The 17,823-nt window shown below is 48.3% G+C and overlaps 1 protein-coding gene across 1 annotated transcript in view; it reads left to right on the top strand.

Moving 5' to 3' along the window:
• Positions 1 to 17,823, top strand: part of cib2 (calcium and integrin binding family member 2) — a 101,660-nt gene that overhangs the window by 70,495 nt on the left and 13,342 nt on the right. The window contains exon 3 of the mRNA XM_078199820.1: positions 5,501 to 5,612. Within this exon, the coding sequence (XP_078055946.1) occupies positions 5,501 to 5,612 (112 nt within the window). The remainder of the gene's footprint in view (positions 1 to 5,500; positions 5,613 to 17,823) is intronic.

Raw genomic sequence — 17,823 nt, 5'->3', positions numbered from 1 at the left:
CCAGACAGACCTGTGGCAAAATACTTTCCATCCAGAACATTCCGACTAACTGACCAACATCAATAAAGATAGGTTCTCTGGTCATTATTTTGACATTATTCAGAAGGCGGAAGGGGTTATTTAATTTGGCGTCATGTTTGGCACAACATTGTGGGCCGCAGGGCCTGTTCCTGTGCTATACTGTTCTATATTCTATTATTCATTTATGGGATGTAGGCATCGCTAGCCAGGCCAGCATTTATTGCCCATCCCTAATTGCCCTTCAGAAGGAGTTGAGCCGCCTTCTTGAACCGCTGCAGTCCATGAGGGGTAGGCCCACCCACAGTGCTGTTAGGAGGGGGGATCCAGGATTTTGACCCAACAGCTGCAAAGGAGCGGTGATATATTTCCAAGTCAGGATGGTGATCGACTTGGAGGGGATGTTCCCAGGTATCTGCTGCCCTTTGCCCTTCTAGATGGTAGTGGTCATGGGTTTGGAAGGAGCCCTGGTGAGTTCCTGCGGTGCATAGAAATCATAGAATCATAGAAACCCTACAGTGCAGAAGGAGGCCATTCGGCCCATCGAGTCTGCACCGACCACAATCCCACCCAGGCCCTATCCCCACATATTTACCCGCTAATCTACACATCCCAGGACTCTAAGGGGCAATTTTTAACCTGGCCAATCAACCTAACCCACACATCTTTGGACTGTGGGAGGAAACCGGAGCACCCGGAGGAAACCCACGGGTAGAATGTGCAAACTCCACACAGACAGTGACCCGAGCCGGGAATCGAACCCGGGACCCTGGAGCTGTGAAGCAGCAGTGCTAACCACTGTGCTACCCTGCCGCCCCTTGTAAATGGTACAGCAAAAGAGAAGATGCTGGAAAATCTCAGCAGGTCTGGCAGCATCTGTAAGCCATGATGTGGAGATGCCGGCGTTGGACTGGGGTGGGCACAGTAAGAAGTCTCACAACACCAGGTTAAAGTCCAACAGGTTTATCTGGCAGCACAAGCTTTTGGAGCGCTGCTCCTTCATCAGGTGAGTGGGAGTTGAGTTCACAAACAGGGCATGTTTGTATGCCCTGTTTGTGAACACAAGTCCCACTCACCTAATGAAGGGGCAGCACTTGGAAAGCTACCAAATAAACCTGTTGGACTTTAACCTGGTGTTGTGAGACTTCTTACTGTGCTTACCCCAGTCCAACGCCGGCATCTCCACATCAGATGCTGCCAGACCTGCTGAGATTTTCGAGTATTTTCTCTTTTGGCTTCAGATTCCAGCACCCGCAGTAATTTGCTTTTATTTTGTAGATGGTACTCACTGCTGCTACTGAGCGTCAGTAGTGGAAGGATTGAATGTTTGTGGATGGGGTGCCAATCAAGCGGGGCTGCTTTGTCCTGGATGGTACTGAGCTTCTTGAGTGTTGTTGGAGCTGCTCCCATCCAGGCAAGTGGGGAGTATTCCATTAGACTCCTGACTTGTGCCTTGTCGATGGTGGACGGGCTTTGGGGAGTCAGGAGGTGAGTTACTCGCCATAGGATTCCGTAGCCTCTCACGAGGAAATTGTGGGATCTTGCTGTGTGCAAATTGGCTGCCACATTTCCACCATCACACAGCGGCTACACTTCAAAAGCACTTAAGGTGCTTTGTAAAGTCCGAAGATTGTCAAAGATGTTATCATAAATGTGTCTCTTCAGAGGTGAGCAGGTGAAACACAATATCTGATGGTTTGGTTCAGTAGTTTTTAGAGACCACTTTCAAATGATCAATGAGGGTTGTGGTGCGAGGGAGCTGGGAGACATCTACGCTCTGCTGTGATGGGGAAGTTTGAAGGCCTGGCAATTGGGATGTCGCCTTGCCCAGCACACTGGGCTGTCTCTGAAGACGCTTTGGGGGTTACAATTGGGGACGATGGTCGGTTTAGTCCCAGGGTGGATACGGCTCAGAGGAACAGAACAATTGGCCAATAGCAGTGGAAATGCTGCTTACAGCGGGAGAAACATACAACCAGCCAGCGTTAGGTGCAGACACATAACACCTAAGTATCAGTCTCACGGGGTTTAAATAGTTGATGGAACATACAAAGAGTCCCATCGAGATGAACAGAGTGTCTGAGTAACATCCAAATAGCGGAACACCAGCGTGACAGGGTGGGGTAGGATTGTCCCGTGTTTTAACATGGCGTCCGTTACATGGGGCATTGTGGGTAAGATGAACATCCGAACAAGGAGCAGGAGTAGGCCATTCAGCCCCTCGAGCCTGCTCCCCCATTTAATGACATCATGGCTGATCTGATAGTAACCTCAAATCTGCGTCCCACCTTCCCCCAGTAACCTTTCACCCTCGCCCCCCCCTCCCCCTCCCCTGCTCACCAAGAATCTATCCACCCAGCTTTAAAAATACTCAAAGACTCTGCTTCCACCGTCCTTTGAGGAAGAGAGTTCCAGCGACTCACCTCCTCTGAGAGAAAATATCCTGATCTCTAAATGGGTGACACCTTATTTTTAAACAGCGACCCTCTCGTTCTGGGAGTGTGGTGGAACCAGGGTCAACTGAGGCTTTCAAACGGAGCTTGGATCTGAAAAGGAAAGGGTTGAGGCCTCTGGGAAAAGGCCGGGAAGTGGCACTGGGTGAAATGCTCCTTCAGAGAGCTAGCACAGACATGATGGAGCGAATGGTCTTCTTCTGTTCTGCAACCATTGCTATGATTCTACGCAGGATATTTTTTTATCGTGTACCAGATCCTGTCTGAGAGAGTGCACTCTAAACCATGGTCTTAAAACGTAAGTTGAGGGCGCCATGGTGGCATAATGGTTAGCGCTGCTGCCTCACGGCACCAGGGACCCGAGTTCGATTCCCGGCTTGGGTCACTGTCTGGGTGGAGTTTGCACATTCTCCCCGTGTCTGCGTGGGTTTCCTCCGGGTGCTCCGGTTTCCTCCTACAGTCTGAAAGACGTGCTGGTTAGGTGCATTGGCCGTGCTAAATTCTCCCTCAGTGTACCCGAACAGGCGCCGGAGTGTGGCGAATAGAGTATTCTCACAGTAACTTCATTGCATTGTTAATGTAAGCCTACTTGTGACTAATAAATAAACATTAAACTTTAATAAGTAAAGCTTTGAGCACAGACATGCAAGAAAGAATAGCTTCATATTTCCTTTTGTTAAGGGAAGTGTCTCTCTCTCTCTCTCTGTAACAGTGAGGGAATCCCAGGCAGTGACTGAAGCGGCAGCTGTAAGTCCAGAGAAATTGTTACAGAGAGTTTATTAAATATTCATCCTTTTCATTCATAATGATCAACATGATATGAGCTATCAGTATTTACACCAAGGAAACATACGGGGAATTACCCCAGGGGATTCCTTCTTCTAAAATGACAGACTGCTAATGGCACGGAAAGAGGCCATTCAGCCCATCTATCTCCCATCAGCCCCATTCCCCCCACTTGATCCCCATAGCCCAACCCCATTCCCGCACTCAATCCCCATAGCCCAGTCCCATTCCCGCACTCGATCCCCATAGCCCATTCCCATTCCCCCACTCGATCCCCATAGCCCAGTCCCATTCCCGCACTCGATCTCCATAACCCAGCCCCATTCCCATTCCCCCACTCGATCCCCATAGCCCAGTCCCATTCCCGCACTCGATCCCCAAAGCCCAACCCCATTCCCCCACTCGATCCCCATAGCCCAGTCCCATTCCCGCACTCGATCTCCATAACCCAGCCCCATTCCCATTCCCCCACTCGATCCCCATAGCCCAGTCCCATTCCCACACTCGATCCCCATAGCCCATTCCCATTCCCCCACTCAATCCCCATAGCCCAGTCCCATTCCCGCACTCGATCTCCATAACCCAGCCCCATTCCCATTCCCCCACTCGATCCGCATAGCCCAGTCCCATTCCTCCACTCGATCTCCAAAGCCCAACCCCATTCCCCCACTCGATTCCCATAGCCCAGTCCCATTGCCCCACTTGATCCCCATAGCTCATTCCCATTTCGCCACTCGATCCCCATAGCCCATTCTCATTTCCCCACTCGATCCCCATAGCCCATTCCCATTTTCCCACTCGATCCCCATAGCCCATTCCCATTCCCTCACCCGATCCCCAGAATTCAGCCCCATTCCCCCACTCGATCCCCATAGTCCGGCAAGTTTATTTCCCTCTACTTTCCATCTGATTTCCCTTTGAAATTGTGGATCGTATCTGCTTCCACTGCCCTTGTGGTGATGATGCCCTGGGTAAGAAGATCCTCCGGAGAGTCAGTGCAGCCTCGATGAGCCAAATGGCCTCCTTCTGCATTGTACAGATTCTATAGTTCTCACAGGTGAAATCATAGAAATCCTACAGTGCAGAAGAGACTTTTCGGCCCATTGGATCTGCACTGGCCCTCTGAAAGAGCACCCTACCTCGTCAAAATCTCCCACCCTAACCCCATGCATTGATCAATCCACCTAACCTGCACATCTTTGGACACTAAGGGGTAATTTAGCATGGCCAATCCACCTAACCTGCACATCTTTGGACACTCAGGGTAATTTAGCATGGCCAATCCACCTAACCTGCACATCTTTGGACACTCAGGGCAATTTAGCATGGCCAATCCACCTAATGCCCACATCTTTGGATACTAAGGGGCAATTTAACATGGCCAATCCACCTAACCGGCACATCTTTGAACACTAAGGGGCAATTTAACATGGCCAATCCACCTAACCGGCACATCTTTGAACACTAAGGGGCAATTTAGCATGGCCAATCCACCTAATGCGCACACCTTTGGACACTAAGGGGCAATTTAGCATGGCCAATCCTCCTAACCTGCACATCTTTGGACACTAAGGGGCAATTTAGCATGGCCAATTCACCTCACCTACACATCTTTGGACACTAAGGGGCAATTTAACATGGCCAATCCTCCTAACCTGCACATCTTTGGACACTAAGGGGCAATTTAGCCTGGCCAATTCACCTCACCTACACATCTTTGGACACTAAGGGGCAATTTAACATGGCCAATCCACCTAACCTACACATCTTTGGAGTGTGGGAGGAAACTGAAGCACCCGGAGGAAACCCATGCAGACATGGGGAGAACGTGCAAACTCCGCACAGACAGTGATCCAAGCCGGGAATCGAATTCGGGTCCCTGGCGCTGTGAGGCAGTAATGCTAACCACTGTGCCACCGTGCTGCCCCTAAATGTGAGGGGAAGGGGGGAATTAGATTGAATGTAAATGACCGCTGAGCAGACAATGCGAGTCATCGCGAGTATGTGTAGAGGCAGAATCACTGTTCCCCCCAGGGAAGTGTGCGTTACTCCCGAGTGGTATAAGCGAGATGAAATTGAAGGCGCTGCCAAATTGTGGCAGCTTCAGCAGTTCCAGGCTTAATTACAAAGTGCGGAACAGATGTACTGTGAATGAAAAGTGGCAAACCCTCGGGGCCAGCCAGATCGCAATGAAGTGTGGGCATTGTGAGGGTTCTTTAAGGTTATCTCTGCTTTCTCCGCAGGTTACATGGTAGGTACCATGAGATGGCCCCCCACATTGTACCAATGGACTATACCAATGAACCGGACGTTAGAATTCCAATTCAGCTGATAACCAACATGCCAGAACTAAAGGTACTGGATTCGGGGAGGGTGGGGGTGGGGTGGGGTGGGGGGGGCACTTGGGGTGCTGGGCGGTGGGGTGGGCGGGGATATCCTTATAAACGGCTCCACAGCGGCAGCTGTGTGTACCATCTACAAGATGCACTGCAGCAACTCACCAAGGCTCCTAAGGCAACACCTTCTCAACACACTACCTCTACCATCTCGAAGGACAAGGGCAGCAGATAACATGGGAACACTCCTACCTGGAGGTTCCCCTCCAAGTCGCTCGCCATCCTGACTTGGAAATATATCGGCCGTTCCTTCACGGGGTCAAAATCCTGGAACTGCCTCCCTAACAGCACTGTGGGTGTACCTACGGCACGTGGACTGCAGCGGTGCAAGGAGGCAGCTCACCACCACCTTCTCAAGGGGCAACTAGGGATGGGTAATAAATGCTGGCCTAGCCAGCGACACTCACATCCCACGAGTGAATAAAAAATGAAACTGAGAGCAGGAAATACATGGCAACTTCGTCAGCGATGCCCAAAACAATGAGATAAGGAGAACTCATGCATTATGGAGAGGTAATGGCCTAGTGGTATCACCACTAGACTATTAATCCAGAAACTCAGCTAATGTTCTGGGGTCCCGGGTTCGAATCCCGCCATGGCAGATGGTGTAATTTGAATTCAATGAAACATATCTGGAATTAAGAATCTACTGATGACCCTGAAACCATTGTCGATTGTCGGTAAAAATGAAGGATAAAGATGGCAAGATTCGGGAACACTGGATGATAATTGTGAGCTTAGTGAAAAAGAAGAAAAGGCATACATAGATTTCAGGAAATTGAAAAAAGATAAGGTGCTTGAGGAGTGCAAAGATAGCAGGAAAGAGCTTAAACATGGACTTAGGAGGGCAAAAAGGGGCCATGAAATGTTCTTGGCAGGTAGGATTCAGGAGAATCCCAAGGCCTTTTACACGTATATAAGGAGGAAGAGGGTAGCTAAGGACCACTCAAGGACAGTACAGGGAATTTGCGTGCGGAGACAGATGAAGTGAGTGAGGTCCTTAACGAGTACTTTGCATCAGTATTCACAAAGGAGAAGGATGTGGTGGATGGTGAGTGTAGAAAGGAGGATGGTGACATTCTAGGACATGTTGAGATAAAAAGGGAGGAGGTATTGGAGGTTTTGAAAAACTTTAAGGTGGACAAGTCCCCAGGACCAGATAGGGCCTATCCCAGAATACTGAGAGAAGCAAGGGAAGAAATTGCTTAGGCCTTGGCCAAAATCTTTGTATCCTCTTTAGCCACGGGCGAGGTACCAGAGGATTGTAGCTAACATTGTTCCTCTGTTTAAGGAGGGCAGGAGAGACAATCTGGGAAATTATTGGCCTATGAGCCTTACATCAGTGGTGGGGAAATTATTGGAGAAGATTCTTCGGGGCAGGATGTACTCACATCTGGAAGAGAATAGGCTTGGTTTTGTGAAGAGGAGGCCGTGTCTCACAAACCTGATTGGGTTCTTTGAGGAAGTGACTAAAAAAGTTGACCAGGGCAGGGCAGTGGATGTTGTATATATGGACTTTAGTAAAGCCTTTGATAAGGTTCCTCACGGCAGGCTGATACAGAAGGTGAAGTCATATGGGATCCGAGGTGAGCTGGTAAGATAGATACAAAACTGGCTTGGGCATAGAAAACAGAGAGTTGCAGTGGAAGGGTTCTTTTCTAACTGGAGGTCTGTGACAAGCGGTGTTCCACAAGGATCAGTGCTGGGGCCTCTGTTGTTTGTAATATATATAAATGCTTTGGAGGAAAATTTAGTGATTAGTAAATTTGCAGATGATACAAAAATTGGGGGAGTAGCGGATAGTGAGGAAGATTGTCAGAGGATGCAGCAGGATATAAATCAGCTGGAGACCTGGGCCGAAAGATGGCAGATAGAATTTAACCCGGACAAATGTGAGGTGATGTGATTTGGAAGGTCTACTGCAGAAGGAAAGTATATAGTAAATGGTAGAGCCCTTAGAAATATTAGCATACAGAGGGATCTAGGCATGTAGATCCACAGTTCCCTGAAGGTGGCGACTCAGGTGGACAAGGTGGTCAAGAAGGCGTGTGGCATCCTGCCCTTCATCGGTCAGGGCGTTGAGTATAGGAATTGGAAAATCATGTTGCAGCTGTATAAGACTTTGGTTAGGCCGCATTTGGAGTATTGTGTACAATTCTGGTCGCCACACTACCGGAAGGATGTTGATGCATTGGAAAGGGTGCAGAAGAGATTTACCAGGATGTTGCCTGGTTTGGAGGATATGGACTATGAAGAACAAACTTGGATTGTTTTCATTGGAGCGTCAGAGGGTGAGGGGGGACCTGATAGAGGTTTACAAGATTATGACAGGCTTGGATAGAGTGGAGAGTCAGAGTCTGTTTCCCAGGGTCGAAGGGTGAATTACTCGAGGGTATAGGTTGAAAGTGAGAGGGGGCAACTTTAAAAGAGGTGTAAGAGGCAGGTTTTTCACACAGAGGGTGGTGAATGCCTGGAACGCGCTGCTGGAGGAGGTGGTGGAAGCAGATTCTGTAACAACGTTCAAGAGGCATCTGGATAGATACATGAATAGGCAGCGAATAGAGAGATATGGACCATGTAGAGGCAAGAAAATATTAGATTAGCGAGGCACCTGTGTCGGCACAGACTTGGTGGGCCGAAGGGCCTGTTCCTGTGCTGTACTGTTCTTTGTTCTAAAAACCCATCTGGTTCACTAATGTCCTTTAGGGAAGGAAATCTGCCGTCCTTACCTGGTCTGGCCTACATGTGACTCCAGTGCCACAGCAATGTGGTTGACTCTCAACTGCCCTCCGGCAACTAGGGATTGGCAATAAATGCTGGCCAGTCAGTGACGCCCATGTCCCATTAACTAATTTTTTAAAAACTTACAATTCAGACCCATTACGTAGTGAGTCCTTTACTTCTTGGCAGGAGTTAGCTGCCACATGTCAAGTGAACATTTATTGAAACAGTAAAACATCTTCTGATGATAAAACCAATGATGCCTGGTGTAAAACATTTTAATTTTAATGATTAGCATAATGAAAATAGGAATTATGCCTCTTTGGACCAGCTCAAAATGTACCATGAATCTAAACTGCCCAATTGAAATTTGCACTGATAAAGTGATACATCATGTGATCAGATTTTCCCAGGGTCTGATGTCAGTGGGTGAATTTTGTGGATCACCGACAAATCCATCGGGATCTTCTGGAGTTGACCCCAGTTTAATAAGGAAGGGGGACATCCTACGATGTTGCTAAGCCCATAGTGGCACAGTGGTTAGCACTGCTGCTTCACCTGGGTTCGATTCCCGGCTTAGGCCACTGTCTGTGCAGTTGCCCCCTCTCACTTTCAACCTATACCCCCGAGTAATTCACCCTTCAACCCTGGGACAAAGACTGACTATCTACTCTATCCAAGCCTGTCATAACCTTGTAAACCTCTATCAGATCCCCGCTCACCCTCTGACGCTCCAATGAAAACAATCTGTCTTAGGCAGAATCTGCACATTCTTCCTGTGTCTGCGTGGTTTTCCTCCGGGTGCTCCAGTTTCCTCCCACAGTCTGAAAGACGTGCTGGTTAGGGTGCATTGGCCATGCTAAATTCTCCCTCAGTGTACCCGAACAGGTGCTGGAGTGTGGCGACTAGGGGATTTTCACAGTAACTTCATTGCGATGTTAATGTAAGCCTACTTGTGACAATAATAAATAAACTTTAAATGTTCCATGCTTGTTCAGTAAAGGGTGTGGAGGTAAACTCAGCAACTACAGGCCTGTCAGATGGGGAAGCTTCCAAAAACGATAATTCGGAACAAAATTAATAGCTACGTTAACATGCTTCAGCGCTGCACAATATTCATTTTGGAAAGTTCATTGGGAGGGGGTGTTGGGGACAATGGGAATTGGGTTCACCCACAGTCTCTATTACTCTGCCTCAGGCCCCGGGAACATCTCATCACACTCAATATCATTCAGTCCCTCCAAAGTCCAAAACAAAACAGTTATCGTTTCACCCCTCAACCTTCTCGCACACACAAACATTGATTTCTGTTTTGACAGGAAAATTCCTCCCTCTGTCTCTGTCTCTCTGTCTCTACCTGTCTCTATCTGTCTGTCTCTCTCTGGGGGATTTTCACAGTAACTTAATTGCAGTGTTAATGTAACCCTACTTGTTACACAAATAAATAGACTTAAACTTAAAATTCCCTGCCTGTCTCTGTCTCTCTGCCCGTCTATGTCTCTCTGTTTGTATCGCTGCCTGTCTATCTCTCTGCCATCTGTCTCTCTGCCTCTCCCTGTCTCTCTGTCTCTATCTCTCTCTACCTGTCTGTCTGTCCCTCTCTGTCTCTGTCTCTCTGCCTGTCTGTCTCTCTGCCTGTCTCTGTCTGTCTCTCTGCCTGTCTGTCTCTCTGCCTGTCTCTGTCTGTCTCTCTGCCTGTCTGTCTCTCTGCCTGTCTCTGTCTGTCTCTCTGCCTCTCTCTATCTCTCTGTCTCTATCTCTCCCTGCCTGTCTGTCTCTCTCTGTCTCTGTGTCTCCCCCACCCTCCTCCATCCCACTCCGGGTGTCGTGACCCACATCTTTCCCTCGACGAGCAGATACTCAGGCCACTGCTGTCAGTGGGATCTTGCTGTGCGCAAATTGGCTGCCGACAGATTTCCCCACACGACTACAGTGACTGCACTTGAGAGTAAGCGTTTGATTGGCTGTAAGGTGTTTTGAGAAACTGCCAGGTAAGGCTGGAACAGAAATATCTGTTCTTCCTGAGTGGTGATGGTGCGTTGCGTTGCTATGGTGATGTGCCTCGTGTGATCTATTCCTTCGTGTGATCTAGGGCAAACCCACCATAGCCACGCCGGCTGGCAGTGCCCATACTGGTGCCGGTGGGGGGTATGAACTGACGGTGAGCGTCAGGCACTGGGAAAAGGGGACGGGTTTGTGTTTGCCAGTACGACAGGATCTCGAATCTCAGCAGCTGACTGACCCTGACCTTGACCTTCAGACTTCCCAGAGACCATTAATCAAATATACTGAACTGTTCTAACACTGAACACCTCAAATAAAAACATATCCCGAGGCAAAGAATAATTCAAGGTCACGCAGATTCCAGTTTCATTAGCTCTGTACGAGGTTGACCGCTTTTACAGAGGAACAGGAGGCCATTCAGCCCCTTGAGCCTGCTTCACCATTTGATAAGTGGTTAGCAATGGTTAGCACTGCTACCCCCCAGTGCCAGGACCCGGGTTCCCTTCCCGGCTCGGGTCTGTGCGGAGTCTGCATGTTCTCCCCGTGTCTGCGTGGGTTTCCTCCCACGGTCCAAAAGATGCGCAGGTTACGTGGATTGTCCAGTGTAAATTGTCCCTTTGTGTCCCAAGAAGTCTAGGTTGGGGGGATTAGTGGGGTAAATACCTGGGGTTACGGGGATAGGGCCTGGGTAAGATGCTCTGTCTGAGAGTTGGTGCAGACTTGATTGACCGAATGGCCTCTTTTTTAAATGTTTAACGTTTATTTATTAGTGGCACAAGTAGGCTTACATTACATTACATTAACACTGCAATGAAGTTACTGTGAAGATCCCCTCGTCGCCACACTCCAGCGCCTTTTCGGGTACACTGAGGGAGAATTTAGCACGGCCAAAGCACCCTAACCAGCACATTATCAGCCTGTTGAACCGTGTTGAATGCTCCTTCCATGGCCAACAAGTCCTGGCACTGGACCTAAATCCAGAGCTTCTGGTCCAGCAGTGACCCACTGGGCCACAAGGTCGCCACTGTTGAAGATAAATGATTTGATTTGCTTTATTATTGTCACATGTATTGGGATACAGTGAAAAGTATTTTTTCTTGCGCGCAATCCAGACAAAGCATACCGTTCATAGAGAAGGAAAGGAGTGGGTGCAGAATGTAGTGTTACAGTCATAGCTAGGGTGTCGAGAAAGATCAACTTTGTGCGAGGTAGGTCCATTCAAAAGCCTGATGGCTGCAGGGAAGAAGCTGTTCTTGAGTTGGTTGGTACGTGACCTCAGACTTTTGTATTTTTTTCCCAAATGTCCAGAGTGTGTGGGGTCCTTGATTATGCTGGCTGCTTTTCCGAGGCAGCAGGAAGTGTAGACAGAGTCAGTGGATGGGAGGCTGTTTGCGTGATGGACTGGGCTTCATTCACAACCCTTTGTAGTTTCTTGCAGTCTTGGGCAGAGCAGGAGCCATACCAAGCTGTGATACAACCAGAAAGAATGCTTTCTATGGTGCATCTGTAAAAGTTGGTGAGAGTCGTAGCTGACATGCCGAATTTCCTTAGTCTTCTGAGAAAGTAGAGGTGTTGGTGGGCTTTCTTAACTACAGAGTTGGCATCAGGGAAGGAAAGGAGAGAGTGCAGAATGTAGTGTTACAGTCATAGCAAGGGTGTAGAGAAAGATCAACTTAATGTGAGGTAGGTCCATTCAAAAGTCTGATGGCTGCAGGGAAGAAGCTGTTCTTGAGTCGGTTGGTACGTGACCTCAGACTTTTGTATTTTTTTCCCAATGGAAGAAGGTGGAAGAGAGAATGTCTGGGCTGTGTGGGGTCCTTGATTATGCTGGCTACTTTTCTGAGGCAGTGAGAAGTGTAGACAGAGTCAATGGATGGGAGGCTGGTTTGCGTGATGGATTGGGCTACATTCACGACCCTTTGTAGTTTCTTGCGGTCTTGGGCAGAGCAGGAGCCATACCAAGCTGTGATACAACCAGAAAGGATGCTTTTTATGGTGCATCTGCAAAGGTTGGTGGGAGTCGTAGCGGACATGCCAATTTTCCTTAGCCTTCTGAGAAAGTAGAGGCGGTGATGGTACCAGGGATGAGGGACTTTAATGCGGAGGGCCTGGAGAAGCTGCGATAATTCTCCTCAGAGTAGCGAAGGCTAAGAGGAGATTCAATAGAAACGTTCAAAATTGTGAATGATCGATCGATTCTATGAGGAGAATTGGCAATTTCATTGGCAATCATCAAAATACAAGATTGTTGTCAAACGAGGTAGAGGGAAAAGTAGAAGTTTTTTTTAACACAACGAGCTGTTATGATCTGGAATGCGCAAGGGCGGTGGAAGTAGATTCAATAATTGGATAAATATTTGAGAGGGAAAAATTAATGACTGGATTCTGAGTGCAGACAATCAGACAGTTCTTTTGACGAGTCGGTACAGGTACAGTGGGCTGAATGGCCTCTTTCTGTGCAGTACTCGGTTCCCACCCTGAGGCACCAGTGTCTAGTGGGAAAAGGCAAATCAGGGCTGAATAATTCTACTCCGAAGTGGCGGGAGGCTCACAGAGAAAACATTAAACACTGCGGGGCCCTCTCGCCTCTGGTGTCAGAGACCTGGTGGCCAAATAACTTGGAAGCAAATTGTTTGCCCCCTCTCTCCTGAGCGCCCAATGCCGGGATGCAAGTGAAGAACGGGCAAAAATGAACCGTAAAAGAAAAGCCCCAATCTTCCTCGCAAAAAAAAAGAAATAAGCATTTTGTTCACACAGACGGCAGAGACTCTCTCTCGGGACGAGCCAGGCTGGGATCTCTGGCGCTTTTAATCTATTTGGCTCATAAAGAAAATGACTTATTGACACGACAACACTGGGTCAAAGCCAGCAAAGCCTTGCAAAATGTATTAGCCCGTACAAAGACATCAGATAAAGATGTTGCAATATGAATATGGTAATGAACTGGCAGACAGGGAGTAAGTGAGCCATTTATTAAAGCGACTGAGTTCAGGCAAACAGGCGCAAACCATCCATTAAGCATCCCAATTATCCTCCATGCATCACACACTTGTCACACTGTTGATTCAGCTCGCTGCAAAGACGCAGTCTCTTTCTTCAAACACGGTTTTGAGAAAACAGCCTTTCCGATGAGTTGCCAGCGTGGGCAATAGTTGGATTGAAGTGGAGCGGGCGGCATTCATGGTCAGTGCGCTATTACTAAATACCGGAAAACAGAACACTCACCATAACAATCCCCAAAAACAAAAGAGCTGAGGAATCCGGAGGACCCCATTGAAGGATTTTTATTAAAAATAATCATCATTTAATCAGGATTGTGCACAAGACTAGTATCGATTCGCCATTGACCACTTAGAAACATAGAAACTAGAAGCAGGAAGAGGCCATTCGGCCCTTCGAGCCTGCTCCGCTATTCATCTTAATCATGGCTAATCATCAAATTCAATATCCTGATTCTCCCTCCCCTCCACCCCACCCATATCCCTTGATCCCCTTAGCCCCAGGCGCTATAGAAACATAGATGATAGGAGCAGGAGGAGGCCATTCAGCCCTTCAAACCTGCTCCAACATTCATTTTGATCAAGGCTGATCATCAAATTCAATATCCTGATCCCCCCCTTCCTCCCCCCATATCCCTTGGTCCCTTTAGCCCCAAGACCTATATAGAAACATAGAAGATAGGAGCAGGAGGAGGCCATTCAGCCCTTCGAGCCTGCTCTGCCATGCATCACCATCATGGTTGATCGTCCAACTCAATAGCCTAATCCTGCTTTCTCCCCATAACCTTTGATCCCATTCGCCCCGATGTGCTATATCCAGCCGCCTCTTGAATACATTCAATGTTTTGGCATCAACTACTTCCTGTGGTAATGAATTCCACAGGCTCACCACTCTCTGGGTGAAGAAATGTCTCCTCACCTCCGTCCTAAATGGTCTACCCCGAGTCCTCAGACTGTGACCCCTGGTTCTGGACTCCCCCACCATCAGGAACATTCTCCCTGCATCTACTCTGTCTAGTCCTGTTGGAATTTTATAAGTCTCTATGAGATCTCCCCTCATTCGTCTGAACTCCAGCGGAAACAATCCTAACCTCGTCAATCTCTCCTCATACATCAGTCCTGCCATCCCCGGAATCAGCCTGGTAAACCTTTGCTGCAGTCCCTCGAGAGCAAGAAAGATTTCTTCTTGAAATCACACAATGTTTTGGCCTCAACTACTTTCTGTGGTGGTGAATTCCACACTTTCACCAGTCTCTGGGTGAAGAGATTTCTCCCCACCTCAGGTCAGTTGACTGGATATGGGGCTCACCAGAGTGAGGTTAATAGCCAGTTAATAGCAGTGTGTACCATCTACAAGATGCACTGCAGCAATCCACCAAAGGTCCTTAGACAGCACCTTCCAAACCCACGACCACTTCCATCTAGAAGGACAAGGGCAGCAGATACATGGGGAACACCACCACCTGCAAGTTCCCCTCCAAACCACTCACCGTCCCGACTTGGAAATATATCGGCCGTTCCTTCGCAGTCGCTGGAATCCTGGAATTCCCTCCCTAACGGCATTGTGAGTCAACCCACAGAACATGGACTGCAGCGATTCAAGAAGGCAGCTCACCACCACCTTCTCAAGGGGCAACTAGGGATGGGCAATAAATGCTGGCCTAGCCAGCGATGCCCATGTAACATGAATGAATAAAGAAAAACTACTTTGGTGCAAGATTAGAGTCACATGCGGGCCAGACCAGGAAAGGATGGCAGATTTCCTTCCATAAAGGACGTTAGTGAAACCAGAGGGATTTTTAATTACAATCTGACAGTTTATATAATCTGACAATCTATACACATAATGCACACCCCCACCCTGTATTATAGAGCTTTATGTGCTCAGGTTTCTATTAAACCGCCCAGAACTTCTCAGTTGCACACCCAAGATTTAAAAAATATTTTTCTTTTCTTCAATCTTTGGCTGTGGCCATCGCTGGCTAGGCCCAGCATTTATTACCCATCCCTAATTGCCCCTCGAGAAGGTGGGGGTGAGCTGCCTTCTTGAACAACTGCAGTCCATGTGGTGTAGGTACACCCACAGTGCTATTAGGGAGGGTATTCCAGGATTTTGACCCAGCGGCAGTGAAGGAACGGCCGATATATTTCCAAGTCAGGATAGTGAGTGGCTTGGAGGGGAACTTGCAGGTGGTGGTGTCCCCATGTGTTTCCTGCCTTTGTCCTTCTAGATGGAAGTGGTCGTGGGTTTGGAAGGTGCTGTCTAAGGATCTTTGGTGAATTGCTGCAGTGCATCTTGTAGATAGTACACACTGCTGCTACTGAGCGTCGGTGGTGGAGGGAGTGGATATTTAAAATTCTGAATGGGGTGCTGATCAAATGGGCTGTTTTGTCCTGGATGGTGTTGAGCTTCTTGAGTGTTGTTGGAGCTGCACCCATCCAGGCAAGTGGGGAGTATTCCATCACACTCCTGACTTGTGCCTTGTGGATGGCGGACAGGCTTTGTGGGGTTAAGAGGTGAGTTATTCGCAGCAGAATTCCCGGCCTCTGATCTGGTAGTCACAGTATTTATATGGTTAGTCCAGTTCAGTTCCTGGCCAATGGTAACCCCAGTTAATAGTGGGTGATTCAGCAATTGTAATGCCATTGAATGTCAAGGGGCGGTGGTTAGAGTGTCTCTTATTGGTGATGGTCATTGCCTGGCATTTGTGTGGCTCGAATGTTACCTGCCACTTGTCAGCCCAAGCCTGGATATTGTCCAGGTCTTGCTGCATTTGGACACAGACTGTTTCAGTATCTGAGGCATTGTGAATGATACTGAATATTGTGCAATCATCGGCGAACATCCCCACTTCTGACCTTATGATGGGAGAAAGGCCATTGATGAAGCAGCTGAAGATGTTTGGGCCGGGGACACTACCCTGAGGGACTCCTGCAGAGATGTCCTGGGGCTGAGATGATTGATCTTCATCCACCACAACCATCTTCCCTTGTGCCGGGTATGACTCCAACCAGCGGAGAGTTTATTTCCACGCTGCCTCACCCCCTGCCCACCTCCAATCATGCTTGACTGACCACTTGATGGAGGGGGAAAGGGCAAGTTAGAAAGTCCCAATGTTATAGAATTAAATCAAATAAATCTTGAACATGTGGATTGATTCGCAAAAATGGGTCATGTGGATACAAACTTAAATGGGAAGGGAGTAGACCAATACATTTTTGTTATTCATTCATGGGATGTGGTGGCTAGGCCAGAATTTATTGCCCATTCCTAGTTGCCCACTGAGAAGGTGTTGGTGAGCTGCCTTCCTGAACCACTGCAGCCCTCAATCCCCCAGCCTCTCCTCGGTTACAACCTTCTTTTAACACATTGGGCAGAATTTAGTGCAGCTCGAGGGATCACCCCTGCCAGTGACGGGAGCACAGTGTCACCTAATTGGCCAGGACCCCAAATCAGGCACCCAAGCAGGGGAGGCGATGGCCTTGTGGTATTATCGTTCGTCTATTAATCCAGAAACTCAGCTGGGGACACGGGTTCGAATCCCGCCACGGCAGATGGTGGAATTTGAATTCCATCAAAAAAATCTGGAATTAAGAATCTACTGATGACCATGAAACCATTGTCGGAAAAACCCATCTGGTTCACTAATGTCCTTCAGGGAAGGAAATCTGCCGTCCTTACCTGGTCTGGCCTACATGTGACTCCAGAGCCACAGCAATGTGGTTGACTCTCGACTGCCCTCTGAACAAGGGCAACTAAGGATGGGCAATAAATGCTGGCCAGCCAGCGACGCACATGTCCCACGAATGATTTTTTAAAAAATTTCCATTCCAAGAGAGCAGGAATGCCATGTCACAGGAATATTATTGATTTGTGGATAGCTAACAGGTTTTTAAGCTTCATCTTAAGATCTGCACTAACCTGCTGAGCAAATGCTCACAATGGGCACTGCATTGACGGCGAGGTACATGCAGATCCCGCAACAACTGCGTAACAATCTTCCTCCATTGTGGAGCCCTCTGCAATCCGCAAAGCTCAAGCAGGTCCAAGTCTCAAACAAGGGTGCTCCCGTTTCCTCCCACAGTCCAAAGATGTGCGGGTTAGGTTGGTTGGCCAGGTTAAAAATTGTCCCTGGAATGTGTAGTTAGAGGGATTAGCGGGTAAATGTGTGGGGGTAGGGCCTGGGTGGGATCGTGGTCGGTGCAGACTCGATGGGTCGAATGGCCTCCTTCTGCACTGTAGGGTTTCTATGATTTCTATGATTTCTATGAAGACATCGCCCAGGGCAGCGGGCTAACATGGTACCATGTAAAAACTGTTACGCCAAATTAAACATTACTTTTTAATAGCGTGCTGTGGAGGCGAATGTCCTTTCATTTAACTTCATTCTCCTTGAACTTGTGACACTCAGTTTTATTGCTTTAATAAAGAATTTTATCCGGGGA

The sequence above is a fragment of the Mustelus asterias genome, chromosome 29 (assembly GCF_964213995.1).
Source record: "Mustelus asterias chromosome 29, sMusAst1.hap1.1, whole genome shotgun sequence".
Classification (NCBI taxonomy): domain Eukaryota; kingdom Metazoa; phylum Chordata; class Chondrichthyes; order Carcharhiniformes; family Triakidae; genus Mustelus; species Mustelus asterias.
Note: the sequence above shows the minus strand (reverse complement) of the source record. Positions and strands in the feature narration are given on the sequence as shown.